This window comes from Aquarana catesbeiana, linkage group LG01 (assembly GCF_042186555.1).
Source record: "Aquarana catesbeiana isolate 2022-GZ linkage group LG01, ASM4218655v1, whole genome shotgun sequence".
In the NCBI taxonomy this organism is placed as follows: domain Eukaryota; kingdom Metazoa; phylum Chordata; class Amphibia; order Anura; family Ranidae; genus Aquarana; species Aquarana catesbeiana.
The window spans coordinates 21,507,443-21,520,811 of NC_133324.1; the positions used below are offsets into that span (position 1 = coordinate 21,507,443).

The 13,369-nt window shown below is 51.0% G+C and overlaps 1 protein-coding gene across 1 annotated transcript in view; it reads right to left on the reverse strand.

Annotated features, from left to right (window-relative positions):
- Positions 1 to 364, reverse strand: part of DCTN1 (dynactin subunit 1) — a gene marked incomplete in the record, with an annotated part of 191,365 nt that extends 191,001 nt beyond the window's left edge. The window contains 1 exon segment of the mRNA XM_073618867.1: positions 108 to 364. Within this exon segment, the coding sequence (XP_073474968.1) occupies positions 108 to 140 (33 nt within the window).
- Positions 365 to 13,369: the final 13,005 nt, after the last annotated feature.

The window sequence follows — 13,369 nt, forward strand, 5'->3', positions numbered from 1 at the left end:
GCCACTCGTGTGCCCCCTCCGCCCACATACAGCATGCCCACCCGAATCAGCATCTATAGAAAAAAATGGGTAGGTTTGATAAGAGGGGGCGCTTGGCTGGTACTCACCCGGCTGTAACTGTGCCTCTTGCTCTGGGCCATGCTGGTGGGTGTTGTGCCCGGTATTACAGGTTATTCCTCTATGTCTGGGAGGAGCGGGCGAAGCATGGCTGCTGGTGGCAGTGCCAGGCAGACTCTGTATATATCTCAGGGATTTGGAAGGTAGAGGAGAATGGAGCCCCCCCAGCACTGTGCTGCTGCTGCTGTTGCTGATGGCCAGCTGATGCTGAGTCTGACATCTCAGTCCTGGTGCAGCACAATCGGCAGGGCGGCGGATCGCCTGGGTCCTAGTGCTGGCTGGATCACACTCCTGGCACGCTCAATCTTATGTCACTGCCAACTCTGCAGCTGCTGGCGTGTTAAACCAGACACACGGGGGGCAGCTCCTTTAAGAAATTAAAGGGTCCCGGGATCCCCCTTTTTTTTTGAACATGTAAAGGTTTAGTTCGATCGGAAATTATATTTCACTATTTGGTAGATCCTTGAGAGCGAAGGATAAAGCTTGGAATGCGAATCGCAGCTGTAAGACGTTCAGGCCCCCCCGTTCACATCTCACGATTTGGAATCGAAGAGATTCTGCCTGCGACCCCCAAATTGCAGCAGAACGCGTGCCATCAGGGGTGTTGCTAGGTCTACAAAAGATCTGGGGCTAGAGCCCATAGCAGCGAAGTAAAGAAAGTCATATGCTTGGACGGGAATACACATGTATATACAGTAATATACATGTGTGTGTATATCCCTAGAGAGCCCCCTCCTTACATCAGGGTCCCCAGAGAGCCCCCCCTTACATCAGGGTCCTCAGAGAGCCCCCCTTTACATCAGGGTCCCTAGAGAGCCCCCCCTTTACATCAGGGTCCCTAGAGAGCCTCCTCCTTCCATCAGAGTCCCCAGAGAGCCTCCCCCTTGCATCAGGGTCCCCAGAGAGCCTCCCCCTTACATCAGGGTCCCCAGAGAGCCTCCCCCTTACATCAGGATCTCCAGAGAGCCCCCCTTACATTAGGGTCCCCAGAGAGCCTCCCCCTTGCATCAGGTTTCCCAGAGAGCACCCCCTTACATTCCCCAGAGAGCCTTCCCCTTAAAATCAGGGTCCCCAGAGAGCTTCCCCCTTAAAATCAGGGTCCCCAGAGAGCTTCCCCCTTAAAATCAGGGTCCCAAGAGAGCCCCCCCACTTACATCAGGGTCCCCAGAGAGCCTCCCCTCCTCTTGGGAACCCCTGAAGAGACTTGGGGCTATGGGCCCCAGATTCGGGGCTATAGCCCCAAAAGCCACCCCCTAGGGACGCCACTGGGTGCCATTATTCTTTAATGGCACCCCAAATGCGATGTGATCGCTGCAAAAATGCGCTACGCTTGGCACCCAGAAGGCAGCAGGAGCTTCTTTTTGGATGACAATCGCGCATAGGGCAGCCTATGGAGTGAATGGGCTGCATTATGTGCGACGCCTGAAATTGCATGCAAATCGCTCAACTAAAATTGCGAGTGGGAACGCAAGAGTGTAAATGCAGCCTCAAGAGGCAATCCTTCTGCCTCCTGAATATATATATACCGTATATATATATATATATATATATATATATATATATATATATATATATATATATATATATATATATATATAAGTCAGGTCCATAAATATTGGGACACCGACACAATTCTAATATTTTTGGCTCTATACACCACCACAATGGATATGAAATGAACAAGATGTGCTTTAACTGCAGACATTCAGCTTTAATTTGAGGGTATTTACATCCAAATCAGGTGAACGGTGTAGGAATTACAACAGATTGTATATGTGCCTCCCACTTTTTAAGGGACCAAAAGTAATGGGACAAGTGGCTGCTCAGCTGTTCCATGGCCAGGTGTGTGTTATTCCCTCATTATCCCATTTACAAGGAGCAGATAAAAGGTCCAGAGTTCATTTCAAGTGTGCTGTATGCATTTGGAATCTGTTGCTGTCAACTTCTCAATATGAGATCCAAAGAGCTGTCACTATCAGTGAAGCAAGCCATCATTAGGCTGAAAAAACAAAACAAACCCATCAGAGAGATAGCAAAAACATTAGGTGTGGCCAAATCAACTGTTTAGAACATCCTTAAAAAGAAAGAACGCACCAGTGAGCTCAGCAACACCAAAAGACCCGGAGGACCACGGAAAACAACTGTGGTGGATGACCAAATTCTTTCCCTGGTGAAGAAAACACCCTTCACAACAGTTGGCCAGATCAAGAACACTCTCCAGGAGGTAGGTGTACGTGTGTCAAAGTCAACAATCAAGAGAAGACTTCACCAGAGTGAATACAGAGGGTTCACCACAAGATGTAAACCATTGGTGAGCCTCAAAAACAGGAAGGCCAGATTAGAGTTTGCCAAACATCTAAAAAAGCCTTCACAGTTCTGGAACAACATCCTATGGACAGATGAGACCAAGATCAACTTGTACCAGAGTGATGGGAAGAGAAGAGTATGGAGAAGGAAAGGAACTGCTCATGATCCAAAGCATACCACCTGATCAGTGAAGCATGGTGGTGGAAGTGTCATGGCGTGGGCATGTGTGGCTGCCAATGGAACTGGTTCTCTTGTATTTATTGATGATGTGACTGCTGACAAAAGCAGCAGGATGAATTCTGAAGTGTTTCGGGCAATAGTATCAGCTCATTTTCAGCAAAATGCTTCAGAAATCATTGGACGGTGCTTCACAGTGCAGATGGACAATGACCCGAAGCATACTGCGAAAGCAACCAAAGAGTTTTTTAAGGGAAAGAAATGGAATGTTATGCAATGGCCAAGTCAATCACCTGACCTGAATCCGATTGAGCATGCATTTCACTTGCTGAAGACAAAACTGAAGGGAAAATGCCCCAAGAACAAGCAGGAACTGAAGACAGTTGCAGTAGAGGCCTGGCAGAGCATCACCAGGGATGAAACTCAGCGTCTGGTGATGTCTATGCGTTCCAGACTTCAGGCTGTAATTGACTGCAAAGGATTTGCAACCAAGTATTAAAAAGTGAAAGTTTGATGGATGATTGTTAATCTGTCCCATTACTTTTGGTCCCTTAAAAAGTGGGAGGCACATATACAAACTGTTGTAATTCCTACACCGTTCACCTGATTTGTATGTAAATATCCTCAAATTAAAGCTGAAAGTCTGCAGTTAAAACACATCTTGTTATTTTCATTTCAAATCCATTGTGGTGGTGTATAGAGCCGAAAAGATTAGAATTGTGTTGATGTCCCAATGTTTATGGACCTGACTGTATATATATATATAAAATATTAAATGCAGTTTATAATAGGGTTAATAGACCACAAGCCAAGAGTTTGTCTGTCACTTGTGGAGCGCACCCTATTGACTTTAATAGATCAGTTTGACAGGCAGCCAAATTAGCAGGTCATGTTACATTTGCTGCAAGCGAACATCCGCCCCCTGCTGTTATTTTGTGAAAGAGGCCTTATACTACCTGACAGGTTTTTTAAATACACTCCATTGTCAAAAGTATTGGGACGCCTGCCTTTACACGCACGTGAACTTTAATGGCATCCCAGTCTTATGCCCCGTACACACGATCGGACATTGATCGGACATTCCGACAACAAAATCCTAGGATTTTTTCTGACGGATGTTGGCTCAAACTTGTCTTGCATACACACGGTCATACAAAGTTGTCGGAAAATCCGATCGTTCTGAACGCGGTGACATAAAACACGTACGTCGGGACTATAAACGGGGCAGTGGCCAATAGCTTTCATCTCTTTATTTATTCTGAGCATGCGTGGCACTTTGTGCGTCGCATTTGTGTACACACGATCGGAATTTCCGACAACGGATTTTGTTGTCGGAAAATTTTATATCCTGCTCTCCAACTTTGTGTGTCGGAAAATCCGATGGAAAATGTGTGATGGAGCCCACACACGGTCGGAATTTCCAACAACAAGGTCCTATCACACATTTTCCGTCGGAAAATCCGACCGTGTGTACGGGGCATTAGTCCGTAGGGTTCAATATTGAGTTGACCCACCCTTTGCAGCTATAACAGCTTCAACTCTTCTGGGAAGGCTGTCCACAAGGTTTAGGAGTGTGTCTATGGGAATGTCTGACCATTCTTCCAGAAGCACATTTGTGAGGTTCAGGCACTGATGTTGGATGAGAAGGCCTGGCTCGCAGTCTCATCCCAAAGGTGTTCTATCGGGTTGAGTTCAGGACTCTGTGCAGGCCAGTCAAGTTCCTCCACCCCAAACTCGCTCATCCATGTCTTTATGGACCTTGCTTTGTGCACTGGTCCAAATCATTTGGAGGAGGGGGGGTTATGGTGTGGGGGTTGCCCACACGCTTTGGCGGAAGAGGAGACACGGCGGAGGAAGCCTGAGGAGCCGAGCGGACACAGGAGCCGCAGCTGCTGCTTCCCACCACTACAGAAGAGGAGGAGGAAGCCCCGTCACTCGGTAAGTGCCTCCGAACCGGCCGCGCGCGCGGGGGTTAGTGAAGTGACAGCCGAAGCCGGAGGACACGCCTGGCTGCATTTGATGGGCACAAGTGACTGCATATACTGGGCACAAATGGCTGCATATGATGGGCACAAATGGCTGCATATGATGGGCACAAGTGGCTGTATATGATGGGCACAGTGGCTGTATATGATGGGGCACAGTGGCTGCATATGACGGGCACAAATGGCTGCATATGATGGGCACAGTGGCTGTATATGATGGGGCACAATGGCTGCGTTTGATGTTCACAGTGAGGCTGCAATTGATAGGGGGTTTCAGTATTTTTCAGTTTGTTTGCGCCCCCCCCCCCCCAAAAAAAAATTTTGAGCACCAGCCGCCACTGTTAACTGGCAATCAAGCTTCTCTCCCAAACGTGTCTGTTGGGGGGAATACCCAGTGGCATAATTCATTGTGCTGTTATAGGCATGGCCAATAGAGGCAATGTGGTTGCCCCATGCTGTGTCTTCTCTGAGGGCAAGGTTCCTAGCATATTCAGCAAAGTGCAATTAAACCTTTCAGGCTGCGGGTCCCCCTGTGGGTGGTATGGAGTGGTTCTGGATTTCTGTATGCAGTAACAGTTTGCACAGGTTATGTACAAGTTTACTCTGAAAGTCTCTGCCTTGGTCGGAGTGTATTAGTTGTGGCAGGACGTAGTGCGTAAAGAACATTTCCACTAAAACTTCCACCACCATGATGGCTTGTTGGTCCTTGGTGGGGTAGGCTTGAGCGTATCTGGTGAAATGGTTAGTCACCACCAAAATATTGCTTGTCCCACCAGCATCGGGTTCCAGGCCCAGAAAGTCAATGCAAACGAATTCCATAGGCAACACACCGGTAGATTCCAAATGCCATTTATTAGTCACCAAAGTGACACCAGGGGACACCAAAACACAGTCTTGTAGACGCGATTCACACAGCACAATTGTACTGTGTGAAACGCGTCTACAAGACTGTGTGTTGGTGTCCCCCGGTATCACTTTGGTGACTAATAAACGGCATTTGGAATCTACCGATGTGCAGCCATTCTTCTTTATTCCAATATACCCACGAAGGCGGGCCGGGGCTAGCACTTGATTGGATTTCCCATCCGGCATACCAAGGGCCGCTATCAGGGGGTACAGCCGGTACACAAGCTAGGGGCCAGAGCGTCCGAGGGGCCTGGACCACGGGTCACAACCGGGGCCATTTTTAACAGGAGGCAGCCGCTGTCAGAGTGGACTGGCTGCCAGGAGGCAGGGGAGGGTGGAGAGGTGGGCGGATCCCATGTGTGTGCGGGTCGGGGCCCGCTGTCAGGCACTGTGCCGGGTGGGGTGAGGTTAGCTGCCAGTTAGGAGGGCCCCATGGAGGAGGACATCAAGACATCAGGGGGAGGAGCCCCCCACTCTTTTGTGCATGCAGGTTGGGGCCCGCTGTAACAGGGTGGGTAAGGCTGGTTGGTGCCAGCGGAGGGCACCATGTAGGAGGAGGTCAGGGTGGAGAAGCCCCCCGATCTTTCTTGCAGCTGATGCCGGAGATCCTGGTGGAGATGGGACACAGGCTCAGCTACCCCTCCTGGCACTGCTGGACAGGTGAGAGCTGGGAAGACTGGTGCTTCCTTAGGTGTGTTTGACACTCCCCCCCACCTGTCCCACTGCCCCCCTTCTGTGACACTGCCTCCCACCTGCCCCACTCCCTCTTACCTGTCCTGCTGCCTCCCACCTGTCCCACTCCCTCTTACCTGTCCTGCTGCCTCCCACCTGTGACACTGCCTCCTACCTGTCCCACTGCCTCCCATCTGTGACACTGCCTCCCACCTGTGACACTGCCTCCCACCTGTCCCACTGCCTCCCAACTGTCCCACTGCCTCCCACCTGTGACACTGCCTCCCACCTGTCCCACTGCTTCCCACCTGTGACACTGCCTCCCACCTGTCCCACTGTCTCCCACCTGTGACACTGCCTCCCACCTGTCCCACTGCCTCCCACCTGTGACACTGCCTCCCACCTGTCCCACTGCCTCCCACCTGTGACACTGCCTCCCACCTGTGACACTGCCTCCCACCTGTCCCACTGCCTCCCACCTATCCCACTGCCTCCCACCTGTGACACTGACTCCCACCTGTCCCACTGCCTTCCACCTGTGACACTGCCTCCCACCTGTGACACTGCCTCCCACCTGTCCCACTGCCTCCCACCTGTGACACTGCCTCCCACCTGTCCCACTGCCTCCCACCTGTGACACTGCCTTCCACCTGTCCCACTGCCATCCACCTGTGACACTGCCTCCCACCTGTCCTACTGCCTCCCACCTGTGACACTGCCTCCCACCTGTCTGCTGCCTCCCACCTGTGACACTGCCCTCTACCTGTCCCGCTGCCCCCACCTGTCCCACTGCCCCCCACCTGTGACACTGCCCCCCACCTGTGACACTGCCTCCCACCTGTGACACTGCCTCCCACCTGTCCCACTGCCTCCCACCTGTGACACTGCCTCCCACCTGTCCCACTGCCTCCCACCTGTCCTACTGCCTCCCACCTGTCCTACTGCCTCCCACCTGTGACACTGCCTCCCACCTGTCTGCTGCCTCCCACCTGTGACACTGCCCTCCACCTGTCCCGCTGCCCCCACCTGTCCCACTGCCCCCCACCTGTGACACTGCCTCCCACCTGTGACACTGCCTCCCACCTGTCCCGCTGCCCCCCACCTGTGACACTGCCTCCCACCTGTCCCACTGCCTCAAACCTGTGACACTGCCTCCCACCTGTCCCACTGCCTCCCACCTGTCCCGCTGCCTCCCACCTGTGACGCTGCCTCCCACCTGTCACGCTACCTCCCACCTGTCACGCTGCCTCCCACCTGTGACACTGCCTCCCACCTGTCACGCTGCCTCCCACCTGTGACACTGCCTCCCACCTGTCCCACTGCCTCCCACCTGTCCCGCTGCCTCCCACCTGTGACACTGCCTCCCACCTGTCACGCTGCCTCCCACCTGTCCCACTGCCTCCCACCTGTCCCACTGCCTCCCACCTGTGACACTGCCTCCCACCTGTCCCGCTGCCTCCCACCTGTGACTCTGCCTCCCACCTGTCCCAGTGCCCCCCACCTGTGACACTGCCCCCCACCTGGAACACTGCCTTTCACCTGTGACACTGCCTCCCATCTGTGACACTGCCTCTCACCTGTCTTGCTGTCCCCACCTGTGACACTGCCTCTCACCTGTCCCGCTGCCCCCCACCTGAAACAATGCCCCTCACCTCCCCTGCTGTCCCCCCGCTGCCCCCCACCTGAGACACTGCCTCTAATCTGTGATGCTGCCCGCCCACCTTTCCTGCTGCCCCCCCTCCTGTCCCGCTGCCCCCCTTCCATGACACTTCCACCTTCTGTCCTGCTGCCCTCCTCCTGTCCCGCTGACCTCCCCCCATGACACTTCCTCCTCCAGTTCTGCTGCCCCCCCTTCATCCGGCTGCCCCCCTCCTGTCACGCTGCTCTTCTCCTGTGACACTTTCCTCCTAACCCACTGCCCCCCGCCTGTCCCCCTGCTCCCTTCCTGTCCCACTTCCCCCCTTCTGTGGTATTAGAAGATAGGACTGGAGGAGGAGGAAATGGGATGGAGGAGATGGGACTGGAGTAGGAGGAGGGCATTTGACTGGAGGAGGAGGACATGGGATGGAGGAGATGGGACTGGAGTAGGAGGAGGGCTTTTGACTGGAGGAGGAGGACATGGGATGGAGGAGATGGGACTGGAGTAGGAGGAGGGCATTTTACTGGAGGAGGAGGACATGGGATGGAGGAGATGGGACTGGAGTGGGAGGATGACATTTGACTGGAGGAGGAGGACATGGGATGGAGGAGATGGGACTGGAGTAGGAGGAGGACATTTGACTGGAGGAGGAGGATATGGGATGGAGAAGATGGGACTGGAGTAGGAGGAGGAGGATATGGGATGGAGGAGATGGGACTGGAGTAGGAGGAGGACATTTGACTGGAGGAGGAGGAAATGGGATGGAGGAGATGGGCCTGGAGTAGGAGGAGGACACTTGACTGGAGGAGGAGGACATGGGATGGAAAAGAAGGAGGACGTGGGATGGCCAGTGGGCAGATTCAGTGGGACAGCCAGTGGGAAGGCCCTGGGGAGTGTTGGCGGTCAGGCCCAGGGGGCTGTGTAAGGGGCCCCACAATTTGCAGGAGCTGTCGGTACAGGAGATCAGCGCATTTAGCAGCCCAAGCTTAGGAACTGCGTCTGGGAGAGGCTGAATCCAGACAGAAGCTGCTCAAGGCACAGGTAAGAACGTTCGACTTGAATGCACTGACCATGAGGTATGGTCCTCGCTGGTCCTGAGGGTGGAGACCGGTTGGGGGGGAGCGCTTCACAGGTGAGCTACCATGGAGGCACCAGGAAAAATGTTTTGGATGGAGTTGAGGTTTCAGATCTTGAGTTTGTACCATCAGGGGGTAATGCAGGGCACCCAAATCCTTCAGTGGTTTCCATAATAAGCTGGATTAAAAATTAATAATTTGTGCTTTAAATCCACCAATTCAATAATATACTTTCTGCTGTATCGCTTACTCCTGTACGAGATTGGGTCTGGATTTATTGGGTCTTTCACGCAGCCAGGCAACAGGAATTTTCACTTTCTCAAAGGCTCATTGAACAGTCCGGGGGGGGGGGGGGTGTATGTTTTATTTATTTAACCACTTCAGCCCTGGAAGGTTTTACCCTCTTTATGACCAGGCCGTTTTTTTGCGCTACTTTAACTGGCGATTGCGGGATCATATTTTTTTTACTTTCTGCTATAAAATATATCCCATAAAAAAAAGTAAAGAAATCAAATCTCTTAATAAATTTTGGCCAAAATGTATTCTGCTACATGTCATTGGTAAAAAAAAATCCCAATAAGTGTACACTATATTTTCAAAAGTATTGGGACGCCTGCCTTTACACACACATGAACTTTAATGGCATCCCAGTCTTAGTCCGTAGGGTTCAATATTGAGTTGGCTCCGCCCTTTGCAGCTTCAACTCTTCTGGGAAGGCCGTCCACAAGGTTTAGGAGTGTGTCTATGGGAATGTTTGACCATTCTTCCAGAAGAGCATTTGTGAGGTCAGGCACTGATGTTGGATGAGAAGGCCTGGCTCGCAGTCTCCGTTCTAATTCGTCCCAAAGGTGTTCTATCGGGTTGAGGTCAGGACTTAGTCAAGTTCCTTAACCCCAACACCCCAAACTCGCTCATCCATGTCTTTATGGACCTTGCTTAGGTGCTCAGTCATGTTGGAACAGGAAGGGGCCATCCCCAAACTGTTCCCACAAATTTGGGAGCATGAAATTGTCCAAAATGTCTTGGTATGCTGACGCCTTAAGAGTTCCTTTCACTGGAACTAAGGGGCCAAACCCAACCCCTGAAAAACAACCCCCACACCATAATCCCCCCCCCCGATGACTGCGCAACAGTACACAAAGCAAGGTCCATAAAGACATGGATGAGCGAGTTTGGGATGAAGGAACTTGACTGGCCTGCACAGAGTCCAGACCTTAACCCGATAGAACACCTTTGGGATGAATTAGAGCGGAGACTGCGAGCCAGGCCTTCTCATCCACATCAGTGCCTGACCTCACAAATGTTCTTTTGGAAGAATGGTCAAACATTCCCATAGACACACTCCTAAACCTTGTGGACGGCCTTCCCAGAAGAGTTGAAGCTGTTATAGCTGCAAAGGGTGGGCCAACTCAATATTGAACCCTACGGACTAAGACCCCATACACACGATCCGAATATCGTACGAAAACTGTCATCCAAGAAAGAATCGTATGATTTTCGGATCGTGCAGACACTACTCTCGAGAGCCGATCACGACAGTTCATCTGATATTATTCGATCGGACAAGCACGAAAATTTTCCTCGTACGATAGCAGAATGTACGATTTTCGTTTAGTCAGTACAGTTGTCGTCCGAAAATACAATACAAACACATTACAACACGTGACATCACTTTCGGTTTTTCCTTTCTGTCGTAGGAGAATTTTCATGACTTTAGTTACCTGTTCAATTTCTACTCGCGACTATTAAGTGAAAAAAGTCGTTCGATATTCGCATCGTGTGTGCGGGCCATAATGCCATTAAAATTCATGTGCGTGTAAAGGCAGGCGTCCCAATACTTTTGACAATATAGTGTAGATTGATTGGTTTGTGTGAAAGGTATAGCCTCTACAAACTATGATTTATATATATACTGGAATTTTTATTTAATTTTTATTACTATTATTATTATTTTACAGGACTTATATGCTGCTGCCAGTTTACGCAGCGCTTTACAACTTGAGGGTAGTACAGGGTAGTGAGGGAGTAAAAACACAATACACTTTAATACAGTAGGAATCAGAGGACCCTGCTCGTAATTTTTATTTTTTTATACTAGTAATGACAGCGATCAGCGAGTTATAATGGGACTGTAATAATCTGACACTAACTGACACTGGGGGGAACTGACTTCGGGGTTGGAATCATGCGTCCGGATTTCAGACTGCCTGGAACTCGGACAGATTATTCAGACTGGACTATGGCTTCCCAGCAGGGTTGCTGGCTGCGGTTGTCTGAGCTGAGAGAGTCTGCTACACTCTCTTTCATGCTGCCCAAAGCCAACACTAACAATCCCCCCCCACAAATACACCCAGACGGGGAGAGGAGAGAGGGCTCCATCTGCACCCCTCCCCCTCCCTCTCTGTGTCTGCCCACACTACAATCCCCGGGGTTGTGCCTCAGAAAAGGAAAGTGGGGGCCGGAAATGTGAAGTCCAGCAGCCTCAGATACATCTGGATGAGAGGTGCCAAGGGGTGAGTGAGCTCACCATCCATCCCTATCTGTGAATTAAGTCTCCCCCCCCTTCTCTTTCCTGCCTCTCAGTGAGTACACAAATCAGGGTTCTCAGAGCACCCCTTACATCAGAGTTCCCCTTTACACCAAAGGCCACAGGGTTTCCCCTTACATCACAGTCCTCTCCATACATCAGAGTTCTCAGTGTTCCCCATTACATCAGAGTCCTCTCCGTACATCAGAGTGCTCAGTGTTCCCCCTTACATCAGAGTCCTCTCCGTACATCAGAGTTCTCAGTGTTCCCCTTACATCAGAGTCCTCTCCATACATCAGAGTTCCCCTTTACACCAAAGGCCACAGGGTTTCCCCTTACATCACAGTCCTCTCCATACATCAGAGTTCTCAGTGTTCCCCATTACATCAGAGTCCTCTCTGTACATCAGAGTGCTCAGTGTTCCCCCTTACATCACAGTCCTCTCCATACATCAGAGTTCTCAGTGTTCCCCCTTACATCAGAGTCCTCTCCATACATCAGAGTTCTCAGTGTTCCCCTTACATCACAGTCCTCTCTGTACATCAGAGTTCTCAGTGTTCCCCCTTACATCAGAGTCCTCTCCGTACATCAGAGTGCTCAGTGTTCCCCCTTACATCAGAGTCCTCTCCGTACATCAGAGTTCTCAGTGTTCCCCTTACATCACAGTCCTCTCTGTACATCAGAGTGCTCAGTGTTCCCCCTTACATCACAGTCCTCTCCATACATCAGAGTTCTCAGTGTTCCCCCTTACATCAGAGTCCTCTCCGTACATCAGAGTTCTCAGTGTTCCCCTTACATCACAGTCCTCTCTGTACATCAGAGTTCTCAGTGTTCCCCCTTACATCAGAGTCCTCTCCGTACATCAGAGTTCTCAGTGATCCCCTTACATCACAGTCCTCTCTGTACATCAGAGTGCTCAGTGTTCCCCCCTTACATCACAGTCCTCTCCGTACATCAGAGTGCTCAGTGTTCCCCTTACATCACAGTCCTCTCTGTACATCAGAGTTCTCAGTGTTCCCCCTTACATCAGAGTCCTCTCCGTACATCAGAGTGCTCAGTGTTCCCCTTACATCAGCGTCCTCTCTGTACATCAGAGTTCTCAGTGTTCCCCTTACATCACAGTCCTCTCTGTACATCAGAGTTCTCAGTGTTCCCCTTACATCACAGTCCTCTCCATACATCAGAGTTCTCAGTGTTCCCCCTTAAATCAGGTTTCTCAGAGCACCCCTTACTTCAGAGTTCCCCTTTACACCAGAGGCCACAGTGTTCCCCCTTACATCAGAGTCCTCTCCATACATCAGAGTTCTCAGTGTTCCCCTTACATCACAGTCCTCTCTGTACATCAGAGTGCTCAGTGTTCCCCCTTACATCAGAGTCCTCTCCGTACATCAGAGTTCTCAGTGTTCCCCCTTACATCACAGTCTTCTCCGTACATCAGAGTGCTCAGTGTTCCCCCTTACATCAGAGTCCTCTCTGTACATCAGAGTTCTCAGTGTTCCCCTTACATCACAGTCCTCTCTGTACATCAGAGTGCTCAGTGTTCCCCCTTACATCACAGTCCTCTCCATACATCAGAGTTCTCAGTGTTCCCCCTTACATCAGAGTCCTCTCCGTACATCAGAGTTCTCAGTGTTCCCCTTACATCACAGTCCTCTCTGTACATCAGAGTTCTCAGTGTTCCCCTTACATCACAGTCCTCTCCGTACATCAGAGTTCTCAGTGTTCCCCTTACATCAGCGTCCTCTCTGTACATCAGAGTTCTCAGTGTTCCCCTTACATCACAGTCCTCTCTGTACATCAGAGTTCTCAGTGTTCCCCTTACATCACAGTCCTCTCTGTACATCAGAGTGCTCAGTGTTCTCCCTTACATCACAGTCCTCTCCATACATCAGAGTTCTCAGTGTTCCCCCTTACATCAGAGTCCTCTCCGTACATCAGAGTTCCCAGTGTTCCCCCTTAAATC